Here is a 19,189-nt window from a genome sequence, read left to right as displayed (position 1 = left end):
TGTGAAAAGAGGGGAAATCCAATGATACATGCTATTATGTGCTTCTTCTAAAAATATGCCATACACTTTTGGTGCAAAGCAAGTTTTTTTTGATAATTTGATGTCATTATTTTAGACGGAGGGGTGTATATAACATTATAAAAGATTCAGGATCAGGAAAAAAGCCCCCGATTTTGCTGTACTAATCTTATGACTTAGAGAGCCCGCGTTATGTGATTTTCTGATCTATGTTATACTGTTGTTTCCTCATTAATAATAATAATAATAATAATAATAATAATAATAATAATAATAATAATAATAATAATAATAATAATAATAATAATAATAATAATAATAATAATAAATGTGTTTTTATATGTGCCAGGTTACATTAACAAAAAAAAAAGATGTAAATTGTACCTTTGATGACCTACTTGGCATATTACAGTAATCCATATTTTGTGCTTCTTCTGAAAAGGTGTGATCCACTTTCAGTGCAAAGCAAAGATCTCTGAATGCGAGCGACTTCCTGTTTGGAGGTGGGGATGCAGACCGCAGTGGTAGTGGTGGTGGTTGGTGGTGTTATTTGTTGCATGAGTATTTCTGTTTCTGTGATTTACGTGGTGTAAAAGGTGTACAATGATTATCACTTAAACAAACTGTACACATTTTTTTCATGTAATAACGTAACATTCCTTTTGCCTCAGTAAAAGTGAGTTTTACTCCTACTTGAGTAATATTTTTTTATTGAAGTAACAGTACTATTACTTGAGTAAGTCTACAAGTGACAAAAGCTTTACGTTGACAATATGAAATTATTTGAGCGTGTGTGTTTCTTGTGCTGCTCCTTCAGATATAATGTATGTTTTTTTTCTAATTTCTGTGTCTCCCCTTTAAAAATACCACATTTTCCTTTATTTAATGTTCCGTCCATCAAATTACATTAACTTCAAATTATAAATCAGGATCTAATTCACTAATAAAACATTGTTCGTAAGGTCTAAATACAGTTTTACTACACATCCAACAGCCAGTTTGTCACACCTGTCCCTACAGTCTTAGTAGTATAGTAGTATTTTGTAGTGTCTTATTTCAGTCTGACCTTTGGATTGTGCAGAGTATTGAATATTATTTATGTACAAATGAATTCAACGATTGGTCAGCGTTTTCTAGTAGGAAGTAGTCTGGACAGTTTGACCTTGAATTGGATTTCCTATGAGTGTCCCAATACAGTAAACAATCAGTTATGTTTGGATGTAATGTATCATTGTACACAAGTATTGAACATATTTTATTTATTTATTAATTTTGTATTTATTTCAGACATGTTAATTTGTTGGAATTGAACAGGAGAATCAAATCAACCAATATTTGTCCAGGTTTGGGTTTGGCATAAACAAATTTTCAAATTACAAGTAAGATTTTTCCATAGTTAGCACTGCAGTTTAAATAGATTTTTTGGAAAGTAATGCGTCACAGAATGCACAATCAAAAAAAGAAAGAAAAAAAATGAACTGTTATTGTCATGCATAAATCAGTTTTTATCTGAAGGGGAAAACTACATTGATTCTGGTTTGAGAGTTGTTTTTTTTCCAAATTTTTCAGTAAAACTTGCCGCAGTTTGTTTAAACATCTGATCTTCTAACAGTCTAACTCGATGTAGACAGCACTCACTTGAGATCCAATGTTTCACTCAGCCCTTCGTTTCATAACAGGTGATGAATTTAAAACCCATCGCTGTACACTCTATGAAAAAGTAAGTTGGCCATCGCTATCTGTCAGAAGAGAACAGCACTGTATGAAATGTATTTATAAGGGACTACTTTGCAGACTTCTGGAATATCTCTTTCGCTTGTTAATCATTGATATGGGAAAATTGAATACAAGATCACATGACTGTATAAGTCCAAGGACTAGCTGCACTAGAACTGAGATGGGAAAAATCGGCTTTTGGCTGTTTTGCTTCACATTAATGGAATATATTTCAAGGAATTTGATAGTTTGGTGCCACAAATATAACTTCATAATCAGGTAACACACTTGCACCTGTTTTAAATGGACTTATGTACTTGTTTTTTGTTGTTTTGTTGTTTTATGGGTATATTTTTTCTGTATTTTGTCCATGAAAAAGAAAGTCTAAGTGCTCCCATTAGATCTCCCTGTATAAATAAAGATAAAAAAATAAAAAAAATCTATTTCTATAAAAATCTATTTGCATGTTATATGGTTAAGCTTACATTTGTAACCTCACCATTAAAACCTTATAAGATCATCCCATGAACTCCCACCTCTCTGTACGTTCATCCGTGCAGATGCCACCCATTGAGTCACGACGAGAATATTCTATATACATTCATTATCTTTGGTCTTATTCAGGAAATCTCGCACAGCTGGAGGAAACACGGTAACGGGGTGTTTTCTATTTCTTGTGCAGTTAGCTCGGAGGCAGGTGCGAGTAAAAAGTGGCAAAATGGAGCTTCTTTTTGGCACTGATCTCATGCCGCGTTTTCACACTTCACCGCACCGGCAGTATTACATTATTCAGTGTTTGCACAGCCTCACCCCAAATCACAATGAAGCCTGTTATAGACCCTTAAAAACATGAAAATTGTGCGTGTGCTAACCTGCCGCTGAACCGAGAAGGTCACGTACATGGATTGTTATTGTTAAGCCTGGGCTAGCACTGACTCATTGATCACTGGACTGTTCTGAATGGGGTAAGACGAAGTGAAGGTCTTACAGTCGAAATAGAAATTATTTGCAAAGCTCTTACAGGCACATGCATAAACTATTTCTTATCCTAACAGTATATTCCACCTAAATCAATTAACACGTGTTGTTTAGAGCGAAAGAGCGCATATTACACAATTTTTTTATTTATGTTTTAATGTTGTTTCCTCATCAAAAACATACCTGGAGTTGTGTTTTGTTTCATTCACACATGTTTAACACACAAATCCTGCACATTTAGTTCTGAGTTCTCACCTTGTGATGTCATGTGGTAATATAGGAAGTGCTCCACTATGTTTTTAAACTCCACACACCTTCACTAGAATCATTTGAATTATTTCAGCCCTGGAATTTCCAATCTCTATTGAACAAAAGTTAAAAGGTAGTTGTTAACGTTCACATCATGACATCACAAGGTGGAACAGAGGGTTTTGAACTTTGGAGATGGAGACAGACTAATAATCCAGGGTTACTTAAACATGTGTGAATGAAACAAAACACAACCATAGGTATGTTTTTGAGGAGGTAACAACATTATAACATGGTTTAAAGCTCACAAGAGTTGATTTTATGTAATATAGGACTTGTTTTGAATCTGACAGTATAAAGTTTGTCAACATCACTTTCTTTCCATTATACATACTTGTTTTCTGCTTGATTTCTGTTGATTGATTTGCTTGTCTGTTTCTGTTTCATTGTTGATTTTATAACTTTCTGTTGGTTAAATTAAGAGGAAACTGCTGTTGTGATTTTGGACTTTACAAAAAATAAACTGAATTGAATTTACATGTATAATGATAATGGGAAGAGGAATGGTGGCACAGTCAGATTTAAGCCTCTATACTTAAAGTGCCATATCAAAAAACACTGTGATTCCCAAGCTGCTGTACACTCCACAAATCTCCATGTGGTTAAGTTCACACCCAGACTGCAAGACAGTGTGGCTGGGGACTGAAGTTTCCCTCAGTTTGTAATTGGTCTCATTTGTCTAACCTTTGAAGCTAAGCAGGATTGGGCCTGCTCAGTACTTAGATTGGAGACCATTGGGAAAATCAGGGCCATAGTGGGGCAGCAGTGACTATAAATTGTTGGTGTGTCCTCAGGCAAAACACCCACCTTGCCTAGTATGAATGCTGTGTAAGAATAATGCATTTAAGTATCTAGTTGAAAACATAGACTTTAGCATTTGGAAACTAGTTTTCACAAGTTTGTCCAGTTTAATCCAGATGTACTGCACATTTAGGTCCCAGTTTAGTCTTAGTTTAGTTCCAGTTTAAACACAGTTTTGATGTGGTGTCTGCAACTGTGAACACAGCCTGAAGTTTGATAGTCTGATGCATTCACAATGTCACAAAAATCCTCTTGGTTTCTAAGATAAGATAAGATATGCCTTTATTAGTCCCACAGTGGGGAAATTCCAGTATTGCACCGCACAGTTAAAGAACAGAAGGAAAATGGTACATGCAATAAAACAAGATAATAGATAAATAGTTTAAAATAATTTAAAAAATATACTTAAAAATAAACTAAAAATAGACTCTAATATTACATCTTCGTAAAGTGACTTGAGTATTGCACATAGGTATGGATGAATGACACATGTTCTATTGCGTATTATCTGCTTCCAAGTAGAAAACATTGTAGAACATGTCAGATACTCCTCTTGTCTTGTACCATTAACAGAAAACTAAGAGCTTTTTAAAATGATTCTTTTGTTGTTGCCAATCTTGAGCCAATTGTGCAGACTGCAGACACCACACCTCTGAGCTGATGAACTGAACTCACAGGAGCAGCGTGAAGCTGAGACTCCAGCTCCACAGGGCGACAGGTGCCCACCTGCTGCCACCACTGCTCTGCTCCTGTCATCTGCTACAACACGACAAAGAAGCACTGAACAACACCACGACTGAGGGACACAAAGCTCTCTGCTGGTTTCTAGACGAGAATTAACAGGATCCAACCACATAAACAAGCGTGTGGACTGTTTTAGAAGGGGGATGTAGACGATCAGGAGGAAATGCTAACTTTAATTTAAAGCTAGACAAGATTTTCAAAATGCCACAGTAGCCACTTCTTTAACCACAGCTGCCCCAGTATTAACAGCCATATGCCATACTGTGAATCTTTTCAGACAAAGCAGTAACATTTCCACAAAGACAAGCAGGTAATGGGTCCTTCACCAAAAAAGTGACATAGTATACCTTTAATAAGACAGAAACATTTGATTAAAGTTGAATTCTTTAAGTAAAAGGATGTTGGTTGTGGTGAGAGTCAAATGGTTAATAAAGTATCACAATTTGAGCTGTAGAGTTAATAGATTTCCAGGCAGGAGATAAGGTAAAGTTTTCACTCAGGGCTGTATTTGCAAACCATGAATGATGCTTGCACTCAGATCAATGAGATTTGCCACTGCGGGACATTGGGTTAAGAGTCAGCACTGTCATCTGCCACACTCAAATGCCTCTGATTGGATTTACTGCCCTGTGAGCAAGACATGAGCAATGATACCCAGAGCAAAAATAAAAGAGGAAACTGCAGACGGATATTGAACATTTTCCAAACCAAATATCCAATTTTGTGATTTCAAAACACACACAATTCATCAGTCTGGTTATAATTTGAATTTAAATCTACGTTTTGTAACTTTTCTGGAGGGATATGCCACCTGTTTGTCTCCATGGATTTGTTATTACCTTGACCAGAATGTTCCCCAGCCATTACATTTATCTATCTCCTTGGAGATAAGTTACAGGTCACATCTGTGTAGAGGAGAGCCCAATCACAATTAGAATGCATATTTTTCAAGGTATTTCTTTAGCAACAGAAACCTGTAATTGAGTAAATACAAGATATATTTAATGCCATCAATGCAATATCTAGTGACATTGTCAGTAGTAAAAAAAACTGTAATAGCTGGAAACCCCTAACCCAGAAAATGTACATAATGCACCTTATAACCAATTCCTCATGTATGCAAAACTCCACAGTCCAAGCAATGCCTTTTTGGACAGCCCTAAGAATGAAATACAGTACACAATATCACATCATAACATAACACACATGCCATATCCAAATAATAACACATTTGGCTTTTTCCCTTCGTCCCCCGCCTTTGATTCTCTACTCTTAGGTGTGTTTTGATCCAAAGACTCCTCTCTGCTGAACATGGATTGCATCAGCAGGTGTTTGGGGGCTGCTTCTCGAGACAAAGACCTGTGCGCACAAGCGTTACCTGCCAACATCAAACAACAGACCAAGAGGCAGAGCACCCTGGTAAACCTGATGGATTATTTTTAGAAGCTAACGAGCCTGATACATCCCCTAGGAGTTAGAGCAGAGCAAAACACAGCTAAAAAAGGGGGGGAGTGCATGGGTGTGCGTGTGTTTGGAATGGTGTATATCACATTGTGGGGACAGAAATCACACACTCATATCACGGTGACCTGCCTTACTAATGGGAACAAATATCAGGTCCCCATATTACAAATCGAATTGTTATGGTTTAATGTTGAGGTATTGGTTTAAATAGGTTAAGATTAGGGTTTAGGCAAGTAATGACGATGAGATTACAATCAGTCTCCAGGAAATTAATGTAAATCCACGTAATGTAACCCAAAAGCATGGAAACCCAACATGTGTGTGTGTGTATGTGTGTGTGTGTGCGTGAGAGAGAGAGAGACATGCATGAGATGGGGTTCTCTCAAGAGACCTGTATGTATATAGCAGCTGTACAGGTTGGTTGATACAGCACAATATAATGGCCCTTTGATTCTGACATTCTAGGAAGATTCTTGGAAAAAACAAATTAGTGAACAGATTAGCACATGTTAATAGATTCTCTCTCTCTCTCTCTCTCTCTCTCTCTCTTTCTCTCTCTCTCTCTGAAACAATGCTTTGTATAGCAAAAGAAAAATTAAATTTGGTCAACTGGACAAAAGTTTGAGAGCCTCTTATCCTTCTTCAGTTCTGTTGCCTTATAGCTATCTGAAGGGAGGAGCTAACTACACTGAAACTAACAAATCTATTTATTTACAGTGTCTGTTAACTAGGTCTGTTGAACTGTGTGAACTGTGCCTGAGTCATATTTTGGATAATTGTTCAGGCTCCTAATGGGTGCTCTCACACTTGTTATTATATCGGCTATTATTATTGTCTTCCTTGTTTTGATTTAGGCCTGAGGATAGAGTTATAAATAAGAGATAAATGACGTCTAAGCTCCTTATTTCTCTTCAGATGGACTGTCTTTCCTAACAAAAATTGCTTCTTTAACTCCTGTCTCAAACCTTTTTTTCTTTGAGTAAGATCTGTAGCTCACTATCTTTAAAGGAGTGGTGAGTGGATTTGAGATGGAGATGCACAGCAGACTGGGATCCCAAGGAGCTCTCACGATAATGTTGGTCATTCTCTTATGGCGTGACTGTTTTGTTTTTCCATTATAATGCTCACTGTACTCTTCACTACACTGAATGGAGTAGACCACATTGCTTTGTTTATGGCTTGGGATTTTGTCCTTTGGGTGAACCAGTTTCTGTCTTGAAGTGTTTATTGGTTGGAAATAGTCCAGAATTTCAGACTCTCTGAAAATTCCCTGAAGCTTTTCAGACACATCAGCTGTGTAAGGATTAGTTGCACCTTTTCTCCTAGGTTGTGATACTCTATTTTTTTGTTTGTTTGTTGTTGTTTTTTTTTAGATCTATTGAATGGCCATTTTGGATATCCACAAGTAGAGAGGGTTTTCTGCATGTGTTGTTCTTCTTTCACTTTTCCCTCTGCCACTTGATCCCTGTATTATAATGTACAAGTAACTCAGAGTTTGTGCTGCAGTGGATGGTATCACTCAAACAACAGGTATTGGTCAGTGTGTGTGAGCTTCGTGAAGACTTTTACCTGGAATAGCTGGCCCTCTCCTTTAATTACTGCACAATCTAAGAAGGCGAATTTGTTCTCCTTGACTTCTTCCCGTGAGAATTTGATGTTTGGATCCACAGCATTAATATGTGCAGTAAAGGATTCCAGACCTTGACTTTTGATGTTAGTTGTCATCAATACCAATGCGTGGGTGGAGTGCCTGGAAAAGAGGCCAGTGCATCCTGTTCAAATTGTATCTACAAGTAGGGTCTTGGTCCAGTAATTCTTAGCTTGTGGTGTCACTGAGAAGGCAGTTCACCTAAACCTCATAATCAGCTGAGTTCAGGATCACAGTGCATCCTCCTTTATCAGCTGGCAAAATGTTGGTGCTATGGTCCTTTTCTAGAGCAGCAGTCACCCTCCTTTCCTCAGATTTTACATGGCAGGGTGGTAGTTCTTCCTAAGGTAACATTGAGTTAAACTGGCTTCCCTGTGCCCTGGTTCTAGTGCCTTCCTCTGCAATCCTTTAGATATTGACTGTTTCTGCTGACTTCTAGGATTAAAGTGATTCTTGTTCTCTGCTAATTTCTTGGAATCGTTTTCCAGCTCGCTTTCCAATTTGAGGGTGGTTTGCCCGTAGTTCTTAGAAAGATGTCTGTGTAATCCCTCAGTCTTCCATAGCTCAAGAAAAAATCAATTCTGTCAGTTCTGTTTGTGAATATCTAAAATGGGCCTTCAATAGAGCAAAAAGACCTGAAAACAAAAACAGGACAACAGAGAATCAGAACCTAGGAGAAAATGTGGATCTATTCCCTACACAGCTGATGCGTCTGAAACACTTCAGAGGATTTTCAGACAGTATGAAATCCCAGTCTATTTCAAACCTACAAACACTTTAAGACAGAAACTGGTTCACCCAAAGAACAAAACCCCAAGCCACAAACAGAGCAGTGTGGTCTACTCCATTCAGTGTAGTGAAGACTGCAGAGAGCGTAATACTGGAGAAACTAAACAGAGAGAAGTGAATGTACCAACACCATCGCAAGAGCAGCTCAGGACACCAATCTGCAGTACATCTCCATCTCAAAGCCACTAAACATAGTGAGCTACAGAGCAATTTAACCAGAACTGAAGAAGTCGCTTGAATGACCATGAAATGTCTTCATTCTAAAACTTTCGTCCAGATGACAGAATTGAATTTTTCTTTGCTATTCTTTAATTTATAACGATTACATTACATTACATGTTTAAGAAAAAATGTTAAATGTAGTTAATCAGAGTGAAATGCACACTTTAAATCGAATAATTTAAAGTTGTTGAGAGATTACACATGTAAAATATATTTACAGTTTATTTATTACAAATTATTTTTACAAACACGTGATCATTCAGCCTCAGTGAGATGTAAATTATTGGCATTGGGGAAGGGCTGGTGCAAAACGTAGGCTAAATCAACATGGATCTCGCCATACTATATATTTACTGCTCAAAATGTAAAAGCTCATCCTTCTTAACCATGCCTCCTTCATACAAACATTCCACTATCCAAGCAACAAACAATATTGTGACCAAACAAAAGTTGGACCCATCTAATATATTTCTAACCTTAAGCCCCAAACTTATGACATCATAACAAGGTGTCCGGTTCAAATCTTCTGTACCTGCCTGTAATGTGAGTAACACAGATATATCCAATGATCAACTTGATGCTGTCTGACTTTTATTCTCACTTGCACCTCTGTTTTATTGCTGTTTTAAGGTGAGAAAATAACGTCAGCTTTGCTCATATAGCCTCATAACGGATGATGGATAGTGTTGGTTACACATGGTCACCCAAGCAATACAACTAAAGTGTTCCTTTTCTGAACGCCACAAGCAATGCTGGTCTTGATCAGTGGTCCGGCTCCTCCCACACCCCCTGGTTTCTGTGGCGCTTGTCTGTTCCGGCGTGTTGTTGGTCCCTGGGGGGTACCATGCCTCCTGTTTAATGAGAGCCGTGACAGGCAGAGATGAGGTTTAAGCTCAGAATAGTGCCTTATTGAGGGGCTTTGGCTGGATGGGAGGTCGGGGCAGCGGAGGGCAGAGGGGGGCAGGAGCAGGCACACCCCTCTTGTGTACATGTCCCGCCAAGACATCGAGCTCTGAATGATTTATGAGGAGTGCGGGGGGGTGAGGAGAGCTGGGGGGGGGGGGCTGTTGCATCACTGCTGTCTGGGCTTCTCTAGTGTGGGCTGTAATCCTGGCGTGCTATAGAGAAGTCAGAGTGCAGGCAAAGGTGAACATAAAAAGCAGGTGTTTAAAGGCACAATATTTAACTTTTCTGGTGCAATATTGGCCATTTGCTTGTCTCCATAAAGATGTAATAGCTTTTTTTGGAATGTAGCGCAGTATAGCTTTAAACAAGCAGGTGATGCCGTCTGGTCAAGTTACATGTCAAATACGCTCACAATATGAATGGCTGTTTTTTCAAAGGGATTTGTTTTAACAATAAAAACATCTATAATTAAATAACTGCAAGATTGATAAGCTTAATGCCACATTGTGAGAAAAGGAGAGACATGCAGGTGGTGGAGCCTTGAAACGTTACATAGAGCATCTTTAAAATCTTAATGTACGGTAAGTGGATTTGTAGATTTTTATTGTACATAAATACTGTATATTTGGTATTTTTGATGTACTTTCTTACCTGTGGCCTCCAGCATGCAGAGATTTGTAGTGATAATGCCATTGATTTGGCCTTTTATTACCCCAGATGCCCGTAGACTTTTAAAATTCTATTCTTCCATTCACTATATCCTTGTTTCCTTGTGGAGTCGCCAAACCATCTGCCTGCAAGTGTAAAGTAATTTGCCCTTTTATTTTTCCCCACTTTTTTTCAAGATTTGATTACACAGAAGGCCTGAATTCCTAGATTATTTCAGAAGAGTGAGGTTGACCAAAACAAAGACTTTTATGGTGAATATCTCTTACTGGCACAAATAGGAACATTTGTTTCTAAGCAAGTGAAACCAAAAGTACTCTACTACTATAATATGTGGACCAAACCTCCAATAAAAATGGTACTGTTTTGGCATTGAATTACCCACATAGGCCACAATTTTTCTAGAATGTTCTAAATGCAAACTATATGACGTAAGGTTGGGCAATCTCTTCAACCTTACATGGCGATTATGCCCTAAACATTGATATTGGAGATTGTAGATCAGTGCTCAGATGGTAACAAAGAGCTGGCTGCACATCGATTGAAGGGGCACTGTTGGTATCCCCTGTGGAATATCCCAAATCCATCACCCCTCCCCCTGCCACACTCCGCACCCCCCACCCCCTCCTCCTCACTGCTGCCCCGCACAATGATTAAGACATGTCTGGGGGCTATGAAGGACACGTGCGCATTATTAAAAGATGGGATTCCGCAGTACGGCTTTAATTAAGGACTTTTCTTCACAAATAATTACCAAAGGGCCTGACTTAGAAAATGACCAATATTAAGGTGAAAAGAATTCCACAGAGGAGCAGTGAAGGCAATCTATTGAATTCATATTTTGTAATGTTTTATTCTACTTCTTCAATCATATCTGTGTATATTATGTAAAGGATATTTCCACTGCGTTGTGAGAGAATGCGCTTGGGCTGAATTTCAAATGCAATTCCTTTCTGAATATATTCTTTTATTTACTTCAATGCACCACTTGTGAAATCCCAAAATGTCAGAGGAAATCTAGGAATTTTATCTTGTCGACAGGACAAAGCTTCAGTTTCGGCTGTCAGCTCCAAAGCACAGAGGGATAAATAAAGAATAGAGACATCTCCACACAGGAGCTGACAAACGCCAATCTGCTTCTTAGTAACAGCAACTCCCAGCACTCAGGCTCCTCAGGGAGACTCAGATGTATGTGTGAGCAGGTTCTCATGGCTAATTCATTTAGCTGCTTTCATTAATCATATTTACCACCTGCTTCACTGTGCTTCTGCTACTGTATTACACAGGCAGAGTGTGGTGTCCAGTGCTGTTTGTACTACAGTCAGGTACAGGTGAGGACCTCGGTGGAGCTGTGTGTAGTTGTGTGTAGTTGTGTGGAGCTGTGTGCCATGAATAATGAAAGACACTCATAAACATGTACACAGGACTGTGAAGATGGCGATATGCACACTCCTGACACCGGCATATACATAGCGCGTCCCTTTGTGGCCCGTTGCCATGCAACATGTCTCTGATTGGGTTAGCGCAGTGAGGCTCTTCAGCACACCCTCCTCCTCCTTGCTCCCGCGGGACCCAGCTGCACTTCCAAGGCCAAGACTGGAGCGAAGAGAGATCCACAAAGAGGACCTCTCAGTCTGGAGCAGGCGCCACCCGCCCATAGACTCACAACTATTGATCCAGTCGTCTGATGCAGTCAGGACCTCTCCTTATTTTCATCTCACTTGTACGTTTAAATGTGCTGGAACCATACAAATATCTTTAGGTGAGGTGGATGTTCCCCACAGTAGACCAGTGTGCCTTTGGGCTCGCACTCAGCTGCTTACAGGTTGGAGCAGTCCTGGCTTATATTTGCTTTTCATTTGTGATGAGGTTTTGCTGGAAATGTAAATTGAAGCTGGCAGACTCTGTGCTCCTGAGAGCAGCTGGGCTGGATGTGAGAGATGTTTAACTTTATTTTCCATCAGAGCTTTTGGCTGCTGTCTATTTTAGAAATGATCTGCTCTCAGGCTCTAAATCTGCACTTCTGTCAGACTCATGTGCCAGCACTCATCATTTTATCTTACTATGTCTTATATGTGACTTTTAACAGTGATTCTCTTAAAAATGATTAGACATTGATTAGAAAAATGTTGTTTACAAAAATTTATTCATACAAATCTTACAACACTTTCATGACATTGAGAAACGTAAAACCCCATAAAGGATTCCTGTGTGTAGAATGATGCCACTTGTACTAAGGTTCACTTTGAAAACACAGAGTTTTGCAGATAGAGAAGAGAAGAGTCAACATTTAAAGTAAGGCGTTTGGCGCTTTCAGAAATATCAACAACAGGCATTTTCTATGAGCGGAACAACATCTCCGTCACGGTTCTGTAACCCTTGTACTTTTGGATAGTGATGTACATGAGAAAGTATAAGTTATATAAGGGGCTATTTTCTTTATAATGTACTGACCAATATCAAAGAAACAACACCTCATATAGTCAACATTTATAATACCACTGGTGTTTGTTCACAACTCCCACAGACACTGAACACCCCATGCACACACACACATACATTGCCTGCTCCTTCAACATATACATTCTAGCCATTTTAAGAATATTTTACTCACTATAAAGTATTGGCCATGCTTTAAAAAGAAAGCCTAATTACTACTACTGTCGGGGTGGACCAAGCCAAGCGATTTAACAATAAAAAAGGACGTTTGAATGTAAGCTCATGGACTGCAGCATCGTAGGGCCACTAAAATTGCCATCTGTCACTTGTGGCGAATTTTTTTTTTTTTTTTTTTTTTGTACGTTTTTTTTTTCACGTCGAAGCAAGGCACCGAAGCCAAAAGCTGTTTCCACCACCTCCACGTTTTGATTCTCATTCACACAAACAAACACACGGATACAGATATTTGCAAAACACCTACATTGATATCACTCTCGCACAAAGCCTGTAGGAAGAAAAGCCCAATTTGAAGTATTTATAGTTTTGTATGAAAAAGAGGGATGCAGGCCAAAGATTGGATTGCAAAGGATGCATAAAATGATATTTGCATAATGTTGAATAAATTCATAAGATATCGGTCTAATAAAAGTCAATAGGTAGGTCTCTCTGGGCTGGAGGGCTGTGAAAATCCGTTTAGTCTTTGCTTACAGTCAGCAACATCTACACTAAGCACATCTATTCCAAATCAGCATCTAAAAATTAAACAATCTACATCTACATCAGGCTACACGTCCATTAAGGCGCCATCTTATAGGGTTTGTCCACACTAATGCATTTTGTACTTAAAAAAATATTTTGGTACATAGCATTTAAATGAAAAAAAAGAGATTAACCATTTGTGCCAGGCCCAAGCCAAGACAAATGTTGAATGATGCATGATCAAAAAGGGCATTTAGCATAAAAAACATATGCCAAATGACTATGCAAATCATTGAGAAGGTATGATTTGCAGAGGTGACATCAGAAGGGAAAAGGCAAAATGTAAAAAGTAAGTAAAGTAAACGATAAACCAGCATTGTGCATGGCTAGTATGTGGTAGCATATTGGCCATCTTGAATGCTCGGATAAGTTTGGATGCAGGAACAGCAAAAGAATTTAAAAAAATACATTTGCAGTTGTGACTTGTGAAAATGAAAAATGAACGAAAAATAAAACCATAAATGGCAAGATCATTATTAGCTTCAATTACTAATAATTTCATAAGATCCACAAGAAAATGCGGTACTAAATTCATCCTAACATATTTTTAATCCAAAAATATGTTGAGGAAATAAGGTGACAAACTACAATGAATGCAAGTTCATTATTAGCTTTAGGTGCTAATAATGCCAAAACGATGCAATGTGTTGAATAAAACTGCATTCGTGTAGATGGCCTCCAACTTCCAACTGACAAAGATGGGGGAATTCAACGCCTGATATCCACTGTCAGGCTCATTGACCCTCATGTTATATGGTCTATCCCTGCCTCTTACTCTCCTACATAAACGAACACACAATGACTTAAACTCTTATCTCTCTTATCTTCAATTCTTTCCTCACAAATCTCCCACCTATTTGTCACATCCTCACGACACGCTCTCAACAGACATCCAACACAAAACCAACTACGGCACTGTCAAGGCTAACTGAAAAGTAACTACATAATAACTACTTTAGCATGGCCATCTTGAAGCGAAAAAAAAAAAAAAATCAAATAGCCACTACTAATACTACTGTTACGACTACAGGAGACAAAGGCAATTGGATTAAAAAAAATACAGGATAAGGGCGTCCAGTGTCAACAAGTCAGTGCAATACCAGTCATCACCACATTGAATCTCCTTTACCTTAGAAGGAGGCGCTGTGGTGCAAAATTAGGCTTAAAGCATAAGCCGAAATAAAACTCTCTATATAGCACAATGTGCGTCATGCAATTTCTAAAGCAAAAGTCAGCCTTTACATGCACCATTAAGGATGAATAAGCCGATATAATAGTCCTCTTGTCTATGTCGTACTGGTGCAGTCTGCGCTCAAGAGTTTGCCCCCATTTTTCTGAATGAAACTGTGGACTGAGCAGGCAACACTGGGATTTGTAGTTTTCTCTTCTGTACACAATAAACACAACTCTCTTTATGGATGCATTTTCCGTACACTTTTTTGAGGCGAGTGAGCACATCTCTGTAACATCTGCCCCCACAATGACAGTTTTAAAGATAGATTAGGCTATTTTTTATTTTATTTTTTTCTATTTTTGCCACCAAATAAGGCCTACATCGATGCCACATAGCTCACCAATCGGGAATAAAACATTTATAATTTATATGGAATAAGCCTCGGTTTACAGAGCATGCTCACTGCTTCTTTGGGCCTGTTTGAAAACAAAATAAACAACACTAAAAAAATAGCTTACAAAAATAAGTATAACATTCAATACTTTGATTGTCTTTTAAAATCTATTTATTTTCTGCATATGTAGATGACTTTTAAAGATTTCAAGCGCATAATGTTGAAGGTGCACATTTAAATCTCTTTTCTTTTTAAGCTTTTTTCTCATTTTCTTTAACATCTTGACATGAAAATAAAATATTGGTCCACAACTGTGTAGATTATGTCTCAAGAAGTGCTCCAGTACAAAAAGAAAAAAAAAAACGATATTATTAATAAAATATTGATTTTAATGGCTTTACTTCATACATAAATACATGTTGAAAGAACACAGGCGCAATCCACTGGTTGGCAGATATAGGTGGATGAATTTTTATAACGACTCGATGTATTTACACAGTTGGGCAGTTTGGGGCGCGTTCTCGCAAAAAAAGACGCTACAAATAGGCCAGCCCCCGCCGTCCCTTGTTCCTAACTCTCTGTCTGTACCTTCTGCCCAGAACCGCTGCCAGGTATTTCTGCACGGCCATTTGCTTCCTATAACGGCTGTAGCTGTCGGTGAAGATGCCATCCGAGTGTCTCTTGGAAAGGGGCTCCGACTCGTCCTCCACGCTGTTGTCCTCGCTGCAACAACACACAAACGAACAGAAAACACATTGAAAACCTGCTCTCTTCGATCGTACAATTTCATTCGTGGATTATCTTTCCCTTTGCTGTCGTGATTTCTAACGTAAATCGTCGTTGTTACGGCCTGCCTGCTAAAATAGGCCTTTGGATTTATGCGCGTAAATTATTCATCATTTTTGGCCCATTGAGCATTCTGACGCAGGTTTATTTTAGTGCTGCACAAAAAGCAATGTGTAGACTGTTTTGTAATTGACCCTGAGCGGCATTGCGTGTGGGAATCATAGTGACAGTGAACGAAATACGCCATGCAACACAGGGAAAAAAACAAGGCAGACATAGCTGAACAATGCACCAAAAGCACACGTTGCATGCAAGCAAATGAAATGGATATGATTGCTGCGTAAACGCGAATAGAAGGATGCCCTTACCCTGCGCGTATTGTCATCAGCGAATGCAGATAATGTCTCGCTGTTAACTGACCCAGGATGTCCCTCAAGGCTCTATCTAATTCCTCCTCAGCATGCCTTTCTGATCTGAGATGATAAAACGCCAAAACACACATATCAATCCAAGGAAGACTTAAAAAGAAAAGCGCAGACAATGATCCAAAAACGTAGCCTTAAATGTCCCCCTTAAACAAGACTATTAAGGCTTGTACATTTTAGGCTACGTGAAAATAACACCGGACAGATAGGAACACGGGAGCATCAGATCAAAAGACATATGTGGTGCCAAGGATTTACCTCTTGTCTGGTGGGTAGTACAGGGTATACGACTCGTCCGGGCTGCGTATCGCTATTTGGTCAGTGTCAAAACCCATGTCCGGTAATGTGTTGCCGTCTTCATCGAAGGCGTCGTTGTCAAGTCTGGATGGGGAGGGAAAAAAAGGACAAATCAGGAAGGCAGGCGAGCGAGCAGCGTGCAGTGTCTATGTGGGACGCAGCAGTGGAAGAATATAGAACAAGAATGTGCAAAAACGCGCCCACCTGCAGTCCTTTGCCGGGATATTAAATTTTTAAAATTTAGAAAATGAACGAAAGTGTTTAAAACTAATAACGAATGATTTGTTCAAAGCTGAATATTACATAAAAAATAAATAAACTAATAACGCAACCGAAAAAAAACGTAAATTGATTTTATATTGTATTTACTGGTTTAAATATGACAATAAAAACGTTAAAATATTTCAGTTTTGGTTTGGGAATCAGTGTCCTTTCATGGACTCATTAATAATTAAATAAATCCGAACAATGGGTGTGAAAACTCCCACATGCCGAGTAGGTGTGGACACTAATGCATTAATATTTCTAACGGAAAACGAAAAACTATTATGCGACTATCACGATGTGCACAATAACCACGCCCAAAATCATGCTTTTACCACAATAACAAGAAGGAAAAAATAGATGTAAAGTGGCTCAGATTTCTTCTCGCCATGCCTCGCCTCTGCGCGTGACGACAGCCCCCCGTCATCCGGCGCTCGGTTTCAGTTTAATAAGAAGGACTTGTGAGAAGCGTCCTGCCGGACCCATACCTCACTGTCACACACACAACACACACACACACCCACACACCCCTACACACATACACACACACCCCCACACACATACACACACGCTTTGACAACTATGGCTTTCATCAATCACCGTGTGCGCGCAAGGTGTGGGTAAGGAGCGCAGCAGGCTTTGTGCGTAATTGCGCGGTGAACATAAATAAAACTACCACTTAAATGTTCCACGCAGAGGAATCCCAAGTGATCCTGCTATTACGCGCAAACTTAAGTGTTGCCTAGATGGTTTTCAACGAGGCACCTACCTGATTTTAGGGTAACTTAGTCCAAGGGGTGTGCAGAAGACGCTGTAGTGCACTAAGATTCCGTAGATGAGTAAGATTAAAGTCGCTTTACTCGAACTGGCCATGCTGTGGAGAAACGTAAAACCATCATCAATATACTAACTAATAATTTCTACGCAATATATAACATAATGTATTCTATAAACATGACTAAAGCTCGATTAAAACTAAGTAAAGAGGTTTACCTTAACGTCAAAGTTATAGTTAATCCTTTACATGCAAAGTATCCAAAATAGACTAATTCCTGTGACTTTTACGCAGCGCTCAGCTCCATCAGTGTCCATGCAGTCCGCGGTGGCACAACAACATACCTATTTGAAGAAGACAGGGAGAACAGGAGGCGCGTGGTGCTTCTACTGGCTGCTGCTGCTGATGCTGCTGCTGTTACTGGAAAGGAGGCAGAGGATGTGGGAGGAAGAGGGAAGGCAGGGTCCGGGCGTGTCTGTCGAGAGAGGACTTCTATCTCCTCTTTGACTGGAGCGCCGCGTTGACTCTGCTTTATGTTCCCCTCTGTTCCGCGTCTATCTCACTTTGGACTCAGTCAGTGAAAGAAAGAAAGAAAAAGAGAAGACAAGTGCGCGCACGTTGGGGAAGAATAAAACGTCTTCCGAAAAAGTCACCAAAAACACCCTGCTCTTGATGCGTGCGTCTTCATATCGCTCGCTCGAAACTTTTGTCCTGTGCTGTGATTGCCTTGGATTTTTATCTCCCCTCCGCCCTCCCCCGATAAGTCACATTAAGGATGCAGTAGACGTCATCATGCCTCCCTCCCGGAATATAATAGTACAGTTCCTCGTCAGACCCTATCCCACCTGCCTGCATCTATAAGCTCCCACCCATCCCCCTCTTCTTTTCTTTCTCTTCTTTCAAGTTTTTCAACCCAAACTTTACTCTTTTGAACCGCAGACGCACACCGCTATCATCTGAGGGCCATTACCAATCAATGTGTGCACTCACAGCGTCATCAATGAGTACAATTAGGCTCGTATGATTATGGCAAAGCTGGGAAACGATTGGTTGGGTTTTGTCATAACAGGGATCAGGCTTCAGAAGTTCAAGGCCTCCAGGGACTGACGCTGTCCGCTGCTAGTGACTCGTCTCCGGTTACACAGCAGCACATCATGGTCTTTTCTATCCTTTTCCAATCATTGCGCTGTTCATTTTAATGTCGTTTTAATAGCCGTGCGTCTGGAGCGTTTCCTCAAAGCGTCATTTGGTGCAATAACGCAGGCCACATTTCTACTTAGCGTTAATTAATCATTTTCTTTATACTGTAAATGTTTAAGATGAAATATCTAAACGAAATAAATCTACAGAATGCCAATCTTTTTGTTATATGAATAGGGTTTGAAGTGGTAACAGCAAGGCCCGGAGAAGCCTTATTGTAAAAATTTCAAGCACCAAAGCTGTACTTTTTCTGTGCTACTTTCTTGCGTCGAAGAACTCATTATTATATATTAATAAGGCCAATTAACTGAAGCAGCACTGCGTGAACTTGGCTTTAAACGTGTGGAAACGGAGTGAGAACAGAGGAGAGGAGAGAGAAAGTGTGTCCAAGACGAGTGGAAGTTTTTTTGGAGAC

General features: G+C 39.4%; 1 protein-coding gene across 2 annotated transcripts; it reads right to left on the bottom strand.

Annotated features, from left to right (window-relative positions):
* Positions 1 to 12,388: 12,388 nt before the first annotated feature.
* adcyap1b (adenylate cyclase activating polypeptide 1b) lies at positions 12,389 to 18,985 on the bottom strand. Of its 2 annotated transcripts, XM_033982973.2 has the most exons (5): positions 17,919 to 18,985; positions 17,569 to 17,673; positions 16,497 to 16,619; positions 16,182 to 16,286; positions 12,389 to 15,750 (listed from the first exon to the last, which is right to left on the bottom strand). In XM_033982973.2, the coding sequence occupies exons 2-5, from the start codon at positions 17,670 to 17,672 to the stop codon at positions 15,564 to 15,566; spliced, it is 519 nt and encodes a 172-aa protein (XP_033838864.1). In that variant the 5' UTR covers position 17,673; positions 17,919 to 18,985; the 3' UTR covers positions 12,389 to 15,563. The 2 variants fall into 2 exon arrangements, with proteins under 2 accessions (XP_033838864.1, XP_033838865.1); XM_033982974.2 differs by lacking the exon at positions 16,182 to 16,286.
* Positions 18,986 to 19,189: the final 204 nt, after the last annotated feature.

This window comes from Periophthalmus magnuspinnatus, chromosome 17 (assembly GCF_009829125.3).
Source record: "Periophthalmus magnuspinnatus isolate fPerMag1 chromosome 17, fPerMag1.2.pri, whole genome shotgun sequence".
NCBI lineage: Eukaryota > Metazoa > Chordata > Actinopteri > Gobiiformes > Gobiidae > Periophthalmus > Periophthalmus magnuspinnatus.
This window is presented reverse-complemented; position numbering and strand designations above follow the sequence as displayed.